This window comes from Lactuca saligna, chromosome 6 (genome assembly GCF_052625555.1).
Source record: "Lactuca saligna cultivar CGN05327 chromosome 6, ASM5262555v1, whole genome shotgun sequence".
NCBI classification, from domain to species: domain Eukaryota; kingdom Viridiplantae; phylum Streptophyta; class Magnoliopsida; order Asterales; family Asteraceae; genus Lactuca; species Lactuca saligna.
Window position 1 is genome coordinate 77,072,764 of NC_136422.1, and position 20,242 is coordinate 77,093,005.

Consider the following 20,242-nt stretch of genomic DNA (forward strand, 5'->3'; position numbering starts at 1 on the left):
AAGTCTTAGGCCTTGAAACACCTTGTAGCACTCTATAGAAGAGTTTATGGCCATGAGGGGGTCTCATGGGCCGTAAACTCCATAAACCCCTCAAATGTCCCTTGTAAACTCATGTTAGGCCTTGGAATAATTCTATTAATCACATGTGATTTGTTCTAGCACCATTTAACATCATTTTCTTGGAAAAATAGGAGTTTACAGCCATGGAGCTATGCTAGGCCGTAAACTCCCATAAAGGGGTCTATTTGATGTTTTAAAATCATTTCAAGTCCTTAAACCAATTTTAGAAAGTATCCCCTAAGTGTTGGAAGTCCAAATTGCACTATAAACCACCCATCATGAGTTTACGGCCGTAAACTCATGGGGAATGGGTGTTTTGGCCATAAACTCCCTAAAGGGGATGTTCCTTTGAAGTCCCAACTCATTTCCCAAGTCCCTTGCATCATTCATGTCCCTAAACACCACCCGGGTCCCTCCAAACACTTGTATCGGAGTGTTATCGCGACTTGAAGCAAGTGTCCCTATCATATGAATAAACTAAGCCCTAATTAGATACAAATGTGTATCTTTACATCATAATTAGGAACCTCGTGTGTTTACAAGTTCCGGATCAACTCTTAGCATCCAAACCGTCTCATACCTCGTCCGGTGAGTTCATACCCCTACGGCTTTTTCACCGTTTTCAATGTTTTCAGGGGGGGGAATACAAGCAAACTATAACTGTTTTCAAATCATAACATTGATATGTTTCAAATTATATCTGACAAACTTATAAATTCTTTTACTCCTTATGTATTTTGCTGAGCATAAGGAATGACTATTCAATTACAACTAAATGGAATTTAGTTAAGGAAACAACCAAACTAATCAAATTATTATGGGAATAATTTGGGGGTCTTTACTGTTCTTTCTATCATATGTCGATATCTATATCCAATTATTAGATAAACTATGTCTGATTCAGTTTATCTCCGTATCATTTGAATGTATCGTCAGATAATTTCATTGTATGTATCTATACTTACTATACTATGTTTCATAATCTTCTGTATGTCGATATCTTATGAGAACCCTGTGAATAGTTTAGTACTGGTTTGTGAGATAGTCACTACCCTTTATGGATGATCAGTAAATCCTCCCCGGAAGTGTAACCAGAGTCTCCTGGAGGGAGAGCGCGGAATTTGTGAATAGATCTATTCGGGACTGACAATCCCACACCTTAACTGCTAGCTACAGTTAGACGGGCACGCCTGGGGTGACAAATTTCTGGATATCGTTTCGACGTCTGACAAACGTCAAGGAGGTCACGTTGTCGTATTAGTATGGTTACCCGACTCACAACATGTATTAACATTAGCTTATTCACAGTTTGGGTTCAGAAACTATATCTCGTTCGGGATAGTGATCCCATGGTTTTGCATCTATATTTTATATCTCTTTCGGGATTGTGATCCTATGGTATTGTTTCTAGATCTCTTTCAGGATAGTGATCCCATGGTATTATCAAACTATTTTATATCTATGTCCTATACGGGATAGTGATCCCATGGTTTATATCTAAATCTCTTTCGGGATAGTGATCCCATGGTATTAACCAAACTATTTAGTATCTAGTTCGGGATAGTGATCCCATGGTTTTATGTCTATAACTTGTACGGGATGTCTTTCCCCATGGTCATTAACTATATCTTATACGGGAAAGTGATCCCATGGTTTTGTATCTATAACTTATACGGGATAGTGATCCCATGGTTTTCTAAATCTATATCTTATACGGGATAATGATCCCAAGGTTTTGTATCTATATTTTATACGGGATAGTAATCCCATGGTTTTCCAAATCTGTATCTTATTCGGGATAGTGATCCCATGGTTTCAATCTATATTTACATATCTACATCAACTTATCTCGTGTTTAGTCCGGGATGATAGTCCCATGATCTTAAACATGTACTTTCAGATGTGTCAAACTATCTTATATGTCTTTCGGGATAGTGATCCCAAGATTTTCATTATATAGTTTTGTGTGTTAAACTATACTTTGTGATATACAACTGATCTTACAATTAGGAAAAGATGGGATTTTCCTGGGGTAAAATACAATACATAATCGAATTGGTAACAAATGATAACTAAACTAACTTCACATAAGAAATGATTTGGCACACTAGAAAAGAAAATTTGATTAGAAGATCTACTCCTCAAACTTCTAAGGACATTGGCAATGGCAGCATTGGAAGTCTAGAAAAGCTTTCTCTTCCCAATGGAAATGGATCGGCCATAGTCAACCCAGTTAACCAAACAGTAAAGAGAAGGGCTAAGTATAGGATTGTCCCATGTATGATTCCCAAAGAGTCCATATGTTCTTTATGCCAAGAGAAAGGACATTGGTTGCGAAGCTGCCTTGACTACCTGAAAGATCTGAGAAAAATGTAGAATCGAATAGTTTGACTCTGATTTAGGTAAGTCTACTATCCAACTCTATTAAGTTCCTAACTGTTGATTCTCAATACATGATGAGACTTGGTTGCATCTTGATGTTTTGTATAATCGAAGCAAACAAGAGGAAGCTTAAAGGAAGAGAATGTTGAATCTGGTTGCGAAGATGGATTTCAGTTGCATGGTTCATATTTTTGAGTTCTTGCTCAAGAGTTATGATAGATTGCTTAGAAGCATGTAGTAACCTAGTTTTCATTTGTAATTGCATTGTAAGAAAAAGTTTTTCTTCATTTCTTTAGATAAATAAAATTTTCTTTTATTTTATTATATTTACTTGCAATGTCATTTGTGAAAAAAAAAATGATGTTTCTATGTTTCTATGTTAGCAATATGAATTTGATTCATTCGTTTGTGGTAATGTCGATTATTTGCCAAACAAGGAAAGATTCTCATCACCCAAGTTTCAATTGGACAGAAACTTGGAATCATGCAAGTAGTGTTGCATGATGAATAAGCATTTTCATCATTGGTAAAATAAGACTGATTTCTTGTTCACATGTATATGCGAGTCAAGTGAAGGACTAGGGGATCAGTTACACTTGGTGTGCACTGGTCAAGATCTACCATAAAGAGAGATGAGAACATTTTTCATGATTTACTAAAGTTTAGTAAATATGGTTATACTTACAAGATTAAGTATAATCCTGAACATTGGAAAAGTTTCAATGTAAACATTGGCAAAACAAATGAGAAGAATCAAATTAGGTAGAAAAATAAAAGTTTCTCCAATATGAAATAATGGGAGAGTACTTTAGTATCATGTTTTATGATCATCTTAATGATTATGGAAAAACCATATCACAATTGATCTTCTAAAGACATCTTAGTGCATCTGTATGGCTAAGAAGAGGAATCGTGAATTGTTGAAAAATAATTTAAGTCAAGAAGATGAGTCATACTTCATTCCCAAAATAAGTCTTAGAGTCGTACTCCAAGGATGTAACCTTGAGCGACATAATCTTAAGAAAGGAAACACTTATCAAATGTACAGTAAAAGTTTTCTACTCATGTACATTTGAAATTGGTGAGTTGTGATGTTTTGGATAAAACAAAGACCAACTAAGACCAATTGTGTGAACTGTTTGTCTTCATAAGAATCCGCCCTAACTCTTGAATATTCGATTTATCAAGGAATGATTCATAACAAGAGAATCTTATATGTGAAGAGGGAAGTGGGAGTCTTAAAGATCTTGACAAGTTTCAAGAACTAATCAAGAATAAAACCTATTGTTAAACACTAGCACACGACTTGAGGTTTGTAACCTATCATGTTGACATATTCTTATTTCTATGCTTATTCCGGTTAAAGTTGACAATGCATATGAGTTGTGAGAGTTCTCAATTGGTTGCATAACAACCTGGAAGAAATAGTAGGTAGCAAGAAATTTAGATTGAAAAATTTCAGTCCATATGAGTTTGGATTTGTCGCTGACCTCGTCTTGTGATTATTGTTATGACAAATTCACATGGATAGGAACACATACATCATAAAATCTAAGTGTCCTAAGGTTTATCTCCGATTCATGAAGATGATTGTGAGGAAACACTTTAACTAAGTAGATTTCAAGGAGATAGAATTGTGATATTTGCATTCTCAAATTCAATTATGATTACGACATCCCTCTTCATAGGGCATCCATCTTCATAATTCGAATTGTGAGAAATGGCAAAGGTCTAAACATTTCATACTTATGGCTGTAAGTTCTATAATTGTTTAGACACACATGGAAGTTATCTAAGGAAAGGTGTATGGTTTTGAGAAGCCTAGATAAAGTCTTATCAAAGCATCTCGTGTCAGAAATCTGAACTTTGGTAATGAAAGTCAATAAGTATTGACTTTTAGAAGTCCAGTTGATTTTTGAATGCATGTCAAAGCTAGTGGGAGCATAAGTATTTTGTTGGTAAGTTAATAATTATTATGCTAGTGGGAGCATAATTATTATGGTAAGTGTTGCAAGTTAGCAATGTTAGTTATAGAGAAAAAAGTTTCAATTCGCAAAGTTGCAGGGTATGAAAAATGTTGTTTTGTTATAATTAAGGGAGAAGAATTCATACTTCATTTCAAATCTAAAAGCTTAGATTAAGATTTTAACTAGTTTTAGTCAAATATATATGAATGTTATGCTAGAATGGTTCAACATAAGGAAATTTTGTATATGGAAATGTAAATTGCGTTCTCAAAATTTGTTTATGATTACAGCATCCCTTTTCATAATTTGAATTTTGAGAATATCGCAAATAAAAAAAAATTTATAGCAAAAGACTGATTAAGTATCGTGTCTTTATGTTATACATTATGAATCGTATCCCATATGCTTTGGGTATAGGATCAATTGCATATTCTATAATATTCTCGTGTTCTAAATTTTCCAAATTCCTAGGGCATTAAGAGGGAAAAAGGAATAGAACAAGATGTGACTAAAGTGGTTAAACAGCTATTAAGGACAATCTAATGTTCTGCCAGTGGCAAGTACGTATCCCAACTCCCCCCGAAATCCATCACACATGCCCGGAGCATGACCTCAAGCGTCAGAATCGTCCGCTCACTCTGTCCATCTGTCTGGGGGTGATATGCAGTACTAAAATGCAGCCTAGTACCCAGCTCCTCATGAAACTTCTTCCAGAATCTGGAAGTGAAACGTACATCCTGGTCTGAGATAATCGAGATCGGCACTCCATGTCGAGATACCACTTCCCTCACGTACATCTATGCTAACTTCTCTGCGGAGGAGCTCTCACTAATAGCAAGGAAGTGAGCGCTCTTCGTCAACCTGTCTACAATCACCCAAATTGCATCAACTCCCCTAGCAGTCCTTGGCAACTTGGTGATAAAATACATGGTAATTTGTTCCCACTTCCATTCGGGAACCTCCAACAGCTGCAACCTACCATGCGGTCTCTGGTGCTCGACCTTAACCCTACGGCAGGTTAAGCACCTCTCAACAAACCACGCAATGTCCCTCTTCATACAGGGCCACCAATACTCCTTCCTCATATCCAGATACATCTTAGTGGCCCCAGGATGGATCGATAATTTCGACCAATGAGCTTCTTCCATCAAAATGGTACGCGTCCCTCCCACAAACGGCACCCAAATTCGCCCCTGAAATGTCATAAGCCCCCGACCATCAGTAACGAACTCCGATACCAACCCTACCAGTCGCTCCTTCTTCTGGTTCTCCGTCCTCATGGCCTCAGCCTGTGCACCACGAATGGTATCCAACACCGGAGCCATCACAGTCAAACACAAACATACACCTCGCAACGGGGCACTCTCCGCCCTGCGACTCAGGGCATCGGCTACCACATTAGCCTTGCCTGGATGATACAGGATCTCACAATCATAGTCCTTAACCACATACAACCACCTTCTCTGCCTCGTATTTAGGTTGGGTTGATCCATCAAATATTTCAAGCTCTTATGGTCCGTGTATATCGTACACCGATCCCCATTCAAATAGTGACGTCAAATCTTGAGGGCGAACACCACTGCCCCCAACTCTAGGTCATGGGTGGGATACCTCGTCTCATGTGGCTTCAGCTGCCTCGATGTGTATGCTATCACATGCCCTCTCTGCATCAGCACCTCTCCCATCCCCAAGATCGATGCATCACAGTATACCACAAAGTCCTCTATTCCCTCCGGGAGGGCTAACACCGGGGCCTCGCATAACCTTTGGTGAAGAGTCTCAAAGGAAGGTTGCTGCTCGGGGCCCCATGAAAAAGCGACACCCTTTCGGGTCAATCTGGTGAGTGGCACTGCGATCTTAGAGAAATACTTGATAAATCTCCGATAATAACCAGCCAACCCTAGAAAACTCCTGATCTCGGAGGGTGACCTCGGCACCTCCCATCTCATCACTGCCTCAACTTTTTCCAGGTCGACCAATATCCCTTTCTGGTTAACGAGATGTCCCAGGAACTGAACCTCTCGCAACCAGAAATCACACTTGGAGAATTTGGCATAAAGCCTCTCCGATCTCAAAACCCCGAGGATCTCCCTCAAATGTTCCTCGTCCTGCTCTTTAGACCTCGAATATACCAAGATGTCATCGATGAATACAATCACTAACCGATCCAGCATCGCCCTACACACTCGGTTCATGAGATCCATGAACACTGCCGGGGCATTAGTGAGCCCGAAAGGCATCACCACAAACTCGTAATGCCCATAACGCGTCCTGAATGCTGTCTTCTGGATGTCCTCATCTCGCACCCTCACCTGATGGTATCCAGACCTCAAATCGATCTTGGAGAACCAAGATGCTCCCTGTAATTGATCGAACAAATCGTCGATCCTCGGCAACAGGTAACGGTTCTTAACCGTCAGCTTCTTCAACTCCCGGTAATCAATGCACATCCGGTGTGAACCATCCTTCTTCTTAACAAAAAGGATAGGCGCACCCCACGGTGAGCAGCTCAGCCGAATAAACCCCTTTCCCAACAGCTCCTGAAGCTGTGAGGACAACTCCTGCATCTCTGAAGGTGCAAGGCGATAAGTCACCTTGGCAATAGGCGCGGCTCCCGGAACCAAATCGATACTGAACTCCACTTGCCTCACGGGAGGCACACCCGGAAACACCTCGGGAAAGACATCTGGGAACTCACACACTATCGGAACCTCCTCCACTGACCTCGGCCTCTCGGAGTCAACATGCATATCCATCATGTACGCCACAAAACCCTTACAGCCCTGCTGTAGACACTGCGTCACCCTAGCGGCCGAACAAAACGTTGATCCAGAATGGGTACCCTCGCCGTACACTGTAAGAACTCCCCCACTAGGGTCTCGTATGGTCACCAGTTGTCGCTCGCAGTCGATAACCGCACCGAATCTGCTCAACCAGTCCATGCCCACAATGACACAGACGTCCCCCATTGCAATAGGAACCAAGTCAATCGGGAACTCAACACCAAAAATCTCGAATACGCACCCACGGATCACCTATGTGGCATATATCACCCTCTCGTCAGCTATGGAAACTATCAGAGGCCGACTCAGCGCCTCGCGACTAACACTAATATGCTGACTAAAAGCCAAAGATACAAAAGACCGACTCGCACCCGAGTCAAATAACACCAAGGCAGGTACAGAGTTCACAAGAAAAGTACCTACACATAACATAATATAAGCATAATATCTCAATCATCAAAATAAATACACGAAAGAATACATACCAGCCACGACATTGGGCACTGCGCGGACCTCCTCCGCGGTCAACTGAAAGGCTCTCCCTCGTGCCCTCAACACCTCAGCCTTCACTGGCCGACTCTCGGTAGCTCTGATGGCGGCAGGGGCAGATCCCTGAGGTGCTCCCTGAGCTGATCCCCACAACTGCGGACACTCCGCCTTCCGGTGTCCGGTCTGGTTGCAGTGAAAACATACTACAAACCCCTTGGGGCAGTCTTTGGCCATATGCCCCTCCTTGCCACATTTGTAGCAAGATCCATCTCTACATACTCCATCATGACCCTTGCCGCACTTTCTACAAGTGCAACCCTTCTGGTTCCCAGATTTGGGATCAGCGGGCTTGGCCCGCTTGGTTGCCGACTGGGATTGTGCCGGCCGCCGATCACTCCCCTGAGACTCCGCCTCCTCCCTGGCCTGAGTCTGTAGCTCAATATCCCTCTTAATAAAAGCAGTCTTCTACCAAGATTGGACGAAGTTATGTGGTAAAAAGTAGTTTTCCCTTAATCGCTATCATTATCAAAATACAGAATTTGATTATTAAAGAAAGCAATAGAAATTAGGGAAAATAACATATGCCATAGCAGTGAAGGCTGCTGACTAAGGCAAAAGGAATCATAGACTCCAGGAGAGTATCGAACGAACAATACGCCTGGCTCAGTCTAACAAGGGAGACATAGACCCCAGATGGTACCAAATGAAAGGTACAACTAGCAAGGTCTAAAAACAGAGAATACAGACCCCAGACAGTATCAAATGAAAGATACATCTAGCAAGCTCTAAAAACAGAGAATACAGACCCCAGACAGTATCAAATGAAAGATACAGCTAGCAAGGTCTAAAAACAGTGTGACTCTGAGAATGGGTTTCTAGCATACAGTGTAAAATACTGTTACCTTAAGGCCATGAACTATAAGGTAACCTGGGATACTCATAACCGTACTAACCGACACTAGAGTACTTGACGCCCTGCAAGCGTCTATAAAACATGACATTTGTCACCCCTTGGCTTGGTAGGCCATGGACTGTAGCTAGCAGTCAGGGTACGGGGGTGTCAATCCCGTATAGATCTATACACACAATGTCCGCTCTCCCTACAGGAGACTCTGGTTACCTACTAGACGACGGAGAAGGTCGTGTCCCGAAGATGCATCCCAAATAGTGGGTAGTGAGTTTTCAAAATAAGTGATGGACTAGCAGTAGAGACTCGTAACTGAACTGACTAATGTAAACCTATATGTTTATGATTGTGTACATAATATATAACTAATGATTAAATGACCTTCGGACGGACATCCGATCCCACCAGACCACATCTCAACGAAGAAAAGGAAATAGGGCGAACAAGCCTTCCTAAGTCCTTCAACCATTATTTATATACATCTATACAAGCATAAGGATACATCCAACTACGTTTGAGTGTGTAACAAGTGGAAACGTATCGTGAAGTATAACCAAATCGTGATGTATAACCGAATCGTGATGTATAACCGAATCGTGATGTATAAGCGAGTCGTGAAGCAAAAGTGTCATCAAGTATAAGTGTACCCCGAAGTGGAATCGTTAATAGGTATAAGTGGAGCGGAAACAAGATCAAGTATAAGTGAAAAAGAAGCGCATCACTAGGTAAAAGCGTATCAAATAGGAGTTTAAACTAAGTAGAAGTAAAGCAGCGGTATCAAACAAGTGAGGGTATATAACATGAAAGAAAACCTTGATGAAAACTTGGGAATAAACCTTTATACTTAAGAAAATCGCAACTTAGTATTCTTTGGTAAACTAAGTTTGAAAACCTTTAGAAATCCTTTGGGAAACCTTTATAAACAAGTTTTAATGAAACTTTGATAAAACAATATAAGTAAGAGATTTGAACAAGTGAAAACATTTTAGAAAACCATTTATAGTCTCATACTTGGTAACAACAGTTTACAGTGTAGTAAATCCTTGTGCATACGGGTTATCAATCACACGTGACTGATATGATAACTGGCATGTTTAACTTGTATCCCACCCCCTGTAAAACATGTAAAAACATTTAAAAGGTTCATTCAGGGGTATGAACTCACTTGTGTAAGTGGATCCGACGAAAGTGTCGGTTGGGTGCTCGGTGTCATGTAAAGACTTGGACACACTTAGTGACCTATTTAACATATGATAACATATGTTCACATACAATTAGTACATTTAATACTAATTAAACACGTATACGCACTCTAAGGAGCAGAAAACACTTTGGTTAAGTGTTTGGGGTGTCCCGAGTAACATTTAAGGGTGTGAATGGCTTAGGAATGGAGTTTACTCTCCAAGAGTAAACCCTATACATAGTGTTTACGGCCCTGGGACAACTCCCCATGAGTTTACGGCCGTAAACTCATGGTGAGGGGGTTCTAGGATGTTTAAAGGCCTTATATTGATCGTGGAATTTAGCTAGATCCAAATCTAAAATGTATGAGTGGATTTAATGTGTTTAAAGGGACCATATGGGAGTTTATGGCCCATGAAACACCCCTATGGGAGTTCACGGCTGTGAACTCCTATACCCTTGGTTTTATGGAAGTTTAAGGCCCTTATTCCAATTCTAGTAATTTATAATGAAGTGTGAGACCATTTGGAGGAATTAAAACTACCATTTGACATGGTTTGGAGGTGTTTACAGCCTAAGTATATGCTTGGGCCGTAAACTCCATTTCACCCCTCAAATCTATGTGTATAATTGTTCTAAACCCGAAATAGCAAGTCCCTAAATTATGTCTTAAGCCTAAGGGTGGTTTGGGAGTGTTTGGAACTTAATTTTACAAGTTTAGAGGGTGTTTACGGCCTAATCATGTGCTTGGGCCGTAAACCCTCTTTTATGCCCCAAAATTGATTGTTTTAAGGTGCAAACACTCCTAGGCTAAATCCCCAATTAGTTTCCAAGCTTTTACGGACAAATTTGGGTCATTTTGGCCTCTTATTAGGGGTTTACAGCCTACGGAGGCTCTTAGGCCGTAAAATCCTTTTCAACAGCTTCCAAGTCCGATTTTTGGGGTATAGTCACAAGTCATGATGTTTAGAATAGGTTAGGGTGAAGAGACTTACGTTTTGGAGGCGGAAATTTGCGGTTTTGAGTCGAAAACGGGCTTTATGAGAGAGAGTATAGAGAGAGAGAGTGAAAAGGGTGGAATGAAGTCCATCCCCCTTATATAGTGGCTTGAGTTGAGGCTCAGTAGGAATCCACACGATACTGCCGTTAAACGGGGCTTTTGGTCGCACCCGATCTAGTGGTCGTAATAAAATTAACTTTTTCCAAATTAATATGGAAATGTAAATTACGAGATTTTATCTTATCTTATTACAACGAATAACGACATGGAATATAAATAAATAAAACATTTATTTATTTTACGACCTCAAATTAATGGAACTTTTATAACGCGGAATATTCCGTTAATGGTAACAGGGTAATGTGACAGAATAAACTTTGGGTTGTCACACTTATATATATATATATATATATATATATATATATATATATATATATATATATATATATATATATATATATAAGAAAAGTCATTCTTACCGCTAGTAGGCATCATTCACGAAGTCGGTCTATAAGAGGGGGGGGGGGGGGGGGGGGGGTATAAGGTTACTGCCTAATAATGATAGTTTAATGGGTATACATTCTCACCCATCACTTCCTTTTCTGGTGGAGGATCATTAATCAAACGGGTAGGATAGGACATTAATTCTCGTTAAAAGTATAATGAAATATAAAGTAACTAAATATTTTATTAAATTCCCTAACTTAGTTACTTTAGGAAAAATGTGAAATAGATGCTAATCCATGAAATTACACTTTGCACTTTATTAAGTCGTTAGTGGAGCGTGTGAGGTTAACCGACACACTAATTTAGGACTAATAAGAGTGACAAAGGGTAGCTTAATTTTAATCATAGATCAATGGAACGTGTGTGGTTAACCGGCACATTGATTAGGTGATTTGTAACATTAAGAGTACCTAGTATATTTGCATGATTATTCACACTTTGTTTATGATCCTCGATCTCCCAATCACAAACTTGAAGGGAACAATCGAGATTTAAACATGTCATTGAAAAGTTCAATGAATCTTAAAGGGTCTAGGAATTTCGAATTCAATTAAAACCAAATAAGCAATTTCACTTTTCATGGTGGAAATTGGTAAATACCTACCTTCAAATATTTTACAATTGGATTACGACATCCCTCTTCGCAATTGTAGAATATTGTGTTGGGTCTTAGCCTTAATATTTCATTTTGGGTGTTATATTAAGGATTCTCGTATAATCTAAACTTTGTTCCTTTTCTTTTACAAATTTCTATCCCAAACAATGTTTCAGGCTCCAAACCTTTAGGCTCTTTCTTCCTAATGAACTTGGTAAGGAGAACTATCTTCAATGGGTCAAACTTTAATGATTGGATCAGAAACATTCGCATGACCCTTTGATATGAGGACAAAGAATATATCCTAGATAAATAGCTGAAGGAAATTGATGAACAAACTGCTACTCCTAAGGAAATTGAGGAGTACCGTGTTCATGAGAGGGATGCGACAAATGTATCATGTATTATGATAGCTATCATGATTGCTTAGCTACAAAAGTGTTATGAGGACTTCTGGCCCTATGAAATGCAACTAGATTTGATGGAAAGGTACCATCAAAGTGCTTGGCGGGAAATGCCACCGACTTCCTGGTCACAAAAATGAGTTTTCCCAATAATATCATCCTACTTTTTTTGTGATAATGGGATAGTATTTGGTTAATTAACATTGGAATATTGATCTTTCTGTTGGATGGCTTGATTTTACATTTTGAATGTTAAAAGTTTGATACTTCATCATCACGTGCTTCTCCTTTTAGATCTGAAAATAGTTACTTTAGTTTTTGGTTATTTTCTATTTTATTTTTAACCATTTAGATTATCAATATCGTTCTAATTTATTTATGTAATAGCATTCTCTAACCGTTTTCGTATAAAAACTGTTACTACTTTTTTTTTTTATTATTTACTATAATCACTGTAAATGTATCATTGTTTATCAAACTTTTTTTAGATTTTAAAGATATATGTTATTCTTTTTGTTGTAATTTTACTTTTTTCTGTAATTTCATCCTATTTTTCTGTGATAATGCATTTACATTAGTTTGTATCTTATTTCTTTAATCAAATTTTCTTATAAAGTTGACTGTTATAGCATGTAATCATCAGACATATTGTTATACCGAATCATAAATACATTGTTATCCTTTCTTTTTAATTATATTGATGTACAGTTTACCATTTTAAATCCAGATAACTTCCCACTACACCATTTTGTCTCCAAAATATGAAAAAGTCGTTGAAAAAGTCCAAAATATTTAGGTTTGGGCAGGCTCTTATTCTTGGCTGAGTTTTTTTTAATATCTTTATTTACTTTTTTATGGAAAGGAATAAAGTTAGAATCTTTTCTAATGTAATGCGCTAAAACTGATTATAATCATGTATAGAATTTTCACGGATCATTGTTAAAAAGAGAAACAAAAATTGAATATTTAAAAAACATGACTTTTTGTGTAAAAATGGATAAACAAAAATTTAATATATAATTTATACTTTTATATTGATGTAATAGTACTGTTTAAATTGAATATATAATTTACATATTTTTAGGTTGATTTAATAGTAAATAATATATAATCTATATAGATAGCTTTTGAAATTTGGAAACGATTTTATTGATAGGTATAATATATGGGTGATTGGGTTATGATTCATAATTGTTTGTGGGTGTGGGTTACAGTATATTTTAATAATTATAATGTCGGTGTAAATGAATGATGAGATTATCGAAATAATCTCATTTATTTTTTAAATGAAATACGATTGAGCATGTTATTCCGACATACCGTTCTCATAAATGATTTTCATTTTGTTCAAATTTTAAGATAATGACTATACCAAATAAAAATATATGATTGTATATATTTTAAATTGCATTCGAAAACCATTGTTTTTTCTCATAAAGATATTTACTATTTTATATTAATTTATGATTGAATTTTTTTTTTTTTTTTAATTTATAGATTTAATCATCAAGTCATGTTTTATTTTGTTTTATAATATTAATTTTTTTATTGTGTCAATTTTTTATAATTTTATATATTTTATATGTTCCGTACGTTTAATACAGTTCATAATATAGTAAATTTTTTAAAGAAGATTTGCTTTTGCAAGATTACTTTATGATATGCTGTTTATAGGGCCGGCCCAAGGGCTGGGCGAGCTGGGCCGCAGCCCAGGGCAGCACCATATTAGGGGCATCAGTTCTGGTCTACTTATGATGGGTTCTTATTATTTCGGTCCAAATTTTGATCCACACCAAGTCCAAGGGTAGTAAGGCATCACCACATAGGCAAAAGAAAACTAATATGCTAGGTCAGTCGCAAACGCCGATTTAAAACATGAGAAGACGAGGAGACATGCCAATTCAGGAAACGAGGAGACATGCCTATTTCATGCAATCAGACTTTGCCATCGCCCCTCAGACTTGCTCTCATCGATGGGTTTAAAGGATTGATGCTGTTTTTTTGTTGGCGAATTTTGCCCTCGGTTATATTTATCTCTCTAATATGGAAGTTTAAAGTCTGATGTTATTTTGGACTTTGTGACCTTTTTCCCTTTACTCTGATGGTGTATTTTCTCTTCTTTGGTGGTGTTGTCGTTGCCTTCAGTTTTTTGGCAAAGATGGTTTAATGACATTTTCCCCTCGGCAGTCTTGTATTTTAAATGGTTGTTGGTACATTTCTTTGAAAACTTGACTTATCTGCCCCTTGATGATTGTATTTTGTACAATTCTAATGAATTTCCTGGAAGTTCTTGTGCTTTCTTAAGTAGAAAATCAGGAATTTGACCATTATGCCCTTGGTCGGTTTTAATGGTTGATGGTGTCATATCCTCATATTGGCTTTTAAAAGTATTGATGGGCAAACTGGTGGTATTGGTTATTATTTGATTGGTACTTTTGATGAGGCTTTAAGATTTCAATGCTATTATTTGATGGTTGAAGATTTGAATACCTGCTACACTAGTTAGCTCTCAAACTGATCTTCTCTCTTTTGCAATTTAATGATTCTGCATGTTTTGAGTCATTGATGTGCATCTCAAACTTATTGTATCTTTGTTCAGCTCCCCACTTGCTCTTTTTATTTATTTATATTTGTTTGTCGTCCAAATAGGAAAAGACTATTCCGGTGGTCATAAATGTTTAGATGTTTAAACTTATCGACTAGAAGTCATATTTATGTAGTAGCGTCGGTAATTTGACCGTCTTTTTATAAATCTTTTAATACTTTTTTTTACAATGAAAAATTCATGAAAATTAAAAAAGTAATTAAAAAACATTCCTAAAAAAAAGTTTTTCGAATTGATTGTTAATTAACAAAATTTTCCATTAGCTTTTTCAAATGATTATTTGGAAGTCTTATTTTTTTCAACCAGTAGTAATCAAATAAAATATACAAACATCCAATAAAAAAAATAAATTGAAAATAAACTATCTTGTTATAGAACATACAATGGATTTTTTCTTTTAAGTTAAAAAAACACTAACCAAAGGTTTGTAATCCAGCTGTATTGGGTGATATCCTTCCTCTTTGAAATCAAAGGTTCAAGTCTCATCGTGAACATAAGTAGAATATGTATTGTTAGCTTAGATTAGATTTGTCGGTTAAAAAAAATATAAAATTTTAAAAAAACATTAAAAATCTCTTAATATGGATATTCTTAAACTAACCGCAAAACAAGTTAACAAATCAAAACAAATTTGCAAAGTTAAATGATTATTTTATGATCATGTGGCGAGTGTCTTTTTTTTTTTTTTTTTTTTATTTATTTATTATTATTATTATTCTAAAAACGAATTACACTGTAATTTCTAGGAGCAATATTACATGTGTTTTTTTTTTTTTCAGACTAAAAAGAAAAGCATTTTTAGGATTGATGGAGATATAGAGAAGTTAATTTCTTAAAGGGGCGAAAATAAAAAATAAGAATAAGGTCAAATCAGCAGGCAATCAGACATCCTTTCCTTGCCATTCATCCGTATATCCGTAAAATACGCACGTCACACCTCCTGCTTCACCCCTTCTTCTTCTTTTCTTCTTCTTCTTCCTTCTTTCACTACAAATGGCTTTGAACCCAAATTCAGGTTTCATAATCGACGATGATCTTCTCAACTTCTCTTTCGACGATGATAGCAGACCTCCGTCTTCTTCCATGGATTTTTCATATGCTAACAGTCAAAACTCCGACGATTACAGCCGTTCGTTACCAGTAAGTTCACCCCAATCCTAACATTTATGTAATATTTCTACTTTTACGCCATTACCCAATTCGATTTTGATTTTCCGGTTGTTATTCGGGGCAACCCGAATTAGGAAATCTCGTAAAACATGGAACCATTTAAAGTTTTTGATTGAGTCGTATCTCCTTCCCATTTAGGTATTTGCAGAGGAAGAACTGGAATGGCTATCAAACAAAGATGCATTTCCTGCCGTAGATACATGCTTTGACACCATCTCCGTTGATCATCAAATCCCTGTATCGGTTCTTGAAAACAGTAGTAGTAGCGGTAGCCATAGCGTCAGTCTTCATGTTCCGGTTCGTAAGCGCTCCAATCGTCGGCGCCGAGGTCGGGAATGCTGGTGGTGGAATCAAGTAATACAGCCGCCATTCTCGATGACCAAACTACCGGCGACCGACGGTGGTTCTGGTGGACTTGGTAGGAGGTGCCAACATTGCTTTGCTGATAAAACCCCACAATGGCGGGCGGGTCCGATGGGGCCAAAGACTCTGTGCAATGCATGTGGTGTCCGGTATAAGTCAGGGCGGCTGGTGGCGGAGTACCGGCCGGCCAGCAGTCCAACTTTCTCAACTGGGCTGCATTCCAATTCTCACAGGAAGATTATGGAGATGAGAAAGAAGATGCAGGCTGGGTAGTTGATAAGCTTTTTGGTGTTTGTTAGAAATAGTTAGATCAGGGTCACGATGTTACTGAATTTGTGTGTTCTTTTAGAAATTCTAATGATTTTTCAAATTACTTGAATCATTGAATCAGAAAATTGGTTGTATGCAATCAAAACGGAAAATGAGTTTGGTAACCAATTTTATATTTTTCTAATCAAATTTGTTACCTATTTTAGACAAATTATTAGTAAATTTTTAAATTTGGTTTCAATTTATTTGTTACTTACGAGTCCAACGAAGTTTCCAAACCGTTCAAAAAATCAAAATTATGTTTTATCTGTTCAAAAAAAACATAACAAACATAACATTTTGTTTAAAAAGCCTAAGTTATACTTTTCTGAAAGTCAATTAAGAAAAACAAATGACGTGACTTATTACCGTATCGGGAAAATGACTTGTTAGACCAACGAAGTTTCCAAGATGTGTAAAAAACTTCAATCATGTTTTAATTGTTCGAATAAAACCCAACGAACTTAATCAAAACAAAGTTGTGATTTTTTGAACGATTTGGAACTTTGTTAGATATGTTAGAGAAAATGTTAAGTTCGTTGGGTTTTATGAACAGACAAAAAATGATCGGGGTTTTTTGAATGGTTTGAAAACTTAGTTGGGTTTTTAAGTCATTTTCCCTACTAATGATATCTATGTGTAACATGAGATTGTTGTAGTATGTTATTGTCTAAGACTGAACGGTGTGGGCAACGCCCACGTCTGCTTTTATGACGTGGAACGCGCCTCAACGGCGTTATAATGCGGAACACCGCTCCCCTATTCTTTATCCGGCGTTATGAGGAAATTTGTTGCCCTTCGTTGCTGTCTCAACGTTCCATAACGCGTTCAATGGTCGACTTTTTGACCATTGAAGTTTAAAAAAAAAAAAATTAACATTTTCATTTGACCTATAAATACATACACTAACATAATACTTTTTACAACCTTTTTTCATCTTCATCTTCATTTTATTCACAAAAAAAAGAAAAAAAACAAAAAAAAAAAAACAAAAACAAAAAACAAAAAACAAAAAACAAAAAAAACAAAAAAAACAAAAAACAAAAAAAAAACAAAAAAACAAAAACAAAAACAACTTTCCTTTAAACCAACTATGGAGCAAAACCCGAACACCCCGCCACCAAACACAAACACATCCATCCCAATGGGTTTCGCGCAATACGGAAGTTATATGAACCTTCTCACCTCAAACTCTCCCCCAATGCAATTTGCTACATCCCCAATGCAATTTCCTACACCCCCTTATATGCAGCAAAACCAAAATCTTCAACAAAACATTTTTAATGCTTTCAGTTCCATGCAACAAACAGTCACACAACCACCACCAGAAAGTGTTCCTGAAACACAAACAGGAGGCAGTGGGAAAAGGGAAAGGGAAAGGAAAAGGGAAACGGAAACGGAAAAGGAAGACAGTCAGGGATACGGAAGAAGAACCTTCACTATGGTGGACAACGAACGAGGAGTATGCTTTGGCGATGACGTGGTGCAGGACTTCAAAGAAACCAACCATATGGAATGATATGCAAAGAGTTGGGTTTTGGGAAGTTGTGCTCGGCAAATTCCACACACTTATGAAGAAACAGCCGTATTGGAATATTGACATGCTTAGCTGCAAATGGACTACGATCAGTCGACGGTGCACCAAGTTTAATGGTATTTTCATGAGATTAGAATCGCAAAGGCAAAGTGATGCGAATGATTTTGATGTTTACAAAGCCGCGAGGGAACAATATCAAGTGGAAATGTGCCATGCTTTTGAGTTTGAAAAAATATGGGAGATTGTTAGGCTAGATCCAAAATGGAATAATACGCTGACATCGGGGGAGGAACAATCAAAGAGGTCCCGCAATTCTAGTTTGTTTGACGTTTCCGACGCGCGAACAAACATCGACTTTAATACAGACACTAATGATATTCCCGACGACATCGAAGAGATCTCCCCCCCCCCCCCCGGTCGACCGGTCGGACGAGACAAAGCAAAACGTGCTCAACGTCACGTGGACGAAATTAATAGAAGGGAACAAGAGTTTGCTGAAAGAAAGTAAAGTTCGAAAAACACAATCTGATTGTCTAACAGAAGGTTGATGTGCAACGTGAGCACTTGGAGTTTTTTCGTAAGCAAGTTGAGAAATATCAGATGGCGAATGATTTAGCCATTCTCCAGACCAACGAAGCAAATATGCGACCACGAGAAGCGCTAGTGCTTCGGAAGATGAAAGAGAAAATTGAAAAACAATATTTGTATGACTAGTTGATCGGTTTTAGTTCTTTAGGATGCTTGTTTTTTTTCATCATCGTTTTTTTTTTTTTTTTTTTTTTTTTTTTTTTTTTTGGTGTAATGTATTTTTTTAATTTTAATGTTATGGTTAATCTAGGAGTTATTTAAATTGCATGTTATTTTTTATTTATTTTATTTTTATTTTTTTTTATTATTAATCCAATGTGATTAAAAAAACTATAATGAAAAAAAAAACAATAAAAAACAAATTAAATTGAAAAATAAAAAAAAAATTAAAAAAGAAATGATGAGATGAAAAGTTAAAGATGTCACCAAAATGACATGATATGTGATGTGACTATTTTTTGGTGTGATACCACTCTTTAACTAGTTGCCCACACCCACTAATCTACTTGGAATATACATGATTATCCATATCTAATATACTATACAAGTTTATTAAAAAGAAAAGTTTAATTCTGATATTGAAAATTAAAGTGTAAACATTAAATATTTTTTAAATTAACTTTCAAAATAAATACAAATGAAATAATAAATAATTAGTTATTGACAAGGTTCTAAATAACGTAAGGCGTGACTTGGCGGTAATGTCAAACCTTAAGTTTTTTCGAGTTTTCGTGAGTCACGTCGTTTGTAAGGCGTGACTTAAGGTGGCAGTTTTGTATATAATTCATATTTTTATATGTATTTTCAACTATTATTTATTTTTATACACATATATGAGTAAAGACGACATTTTGGTGAAGTTTGGCGGCACATACAAGCCTTGGAGTCATGACGAGCTTTTTAGAACATTGGTTATTAAATCTATATTAATAAAAAAAAAATATTGACATATTATAAATAGTTATGAATCAAAATTTTCAAATACTTCTTTGAAGATAGTGTTCTTTTTCATTTATTAGAATAAAGATAAAGATGTATTATAGATACATATTTATTTATAAAATTTGAATAAATAATAATTTGTTAGAATTCAAATTAAAAGTCCAAAAACTTAAAGGTATGTTTTGAATTCAAATATATCAACTAATACACGACATTAATTGTGTCATTAGAACATCCATTTGAATTTAAATATATTTGTAAATTAATAAACATTTAAATAGAATGAATATTTTACATATATTATAGTAGACTTATTAATTAGTGGAATTGATTATTAATTATTGATAACTATAAAAAATAAAGATACCACATAATGACATGTGGAATTTAAATAATTGCAAAATCTTCTCATCCTATACTAATAAAAGAATAGTTCTTTTGTCATGTGTCAT

At 36.6% G+C, this 20,242-nt stretch overlaps 2 protein-coding genes across 2 annotated transcripts; both read left to right on the forward strand.

Annotated features, from left to right (window-relative positions):
* Positions 1-15,742: 15,742 nt before the first annotated feature.
* On the forward strand, positions 15,743-16,852 carry LOC145001221 (GATA transcription factor 1-like). Its single transcript, XM_078960577.1, has 2 exons — positions 15,743-16,021; positions 16,190-16,852. Exons 1-2 carry the CDS (start codon positions 15,875-15,877, stop codon positions 16,685-16,687), a joined length of 645 nt encoding a protein of 214 aa, XP_078816703.1. The 5' UTR covers positions 15,743-15,874; the 3' UTR covers positions 16,688-16,852.
* A 1,442-nt stretch (positions 16,853-18,294) lies between these two features.
* LOC145002731 (uncharacterized) lies at positions 18,295-18,768 on the forward strand. Its single transcript, XM_078961940.1, has one exon. It carries the CDS (start codon positions 18,295-18,297, stop codon positions 18,766-18,768), a length of 474 nt encoding a protein of 157 aa, XP_078818066.1.
* The last annotated feature ends 1,474 nt before the right edge of the window (positions 18,769-20,242 follow it).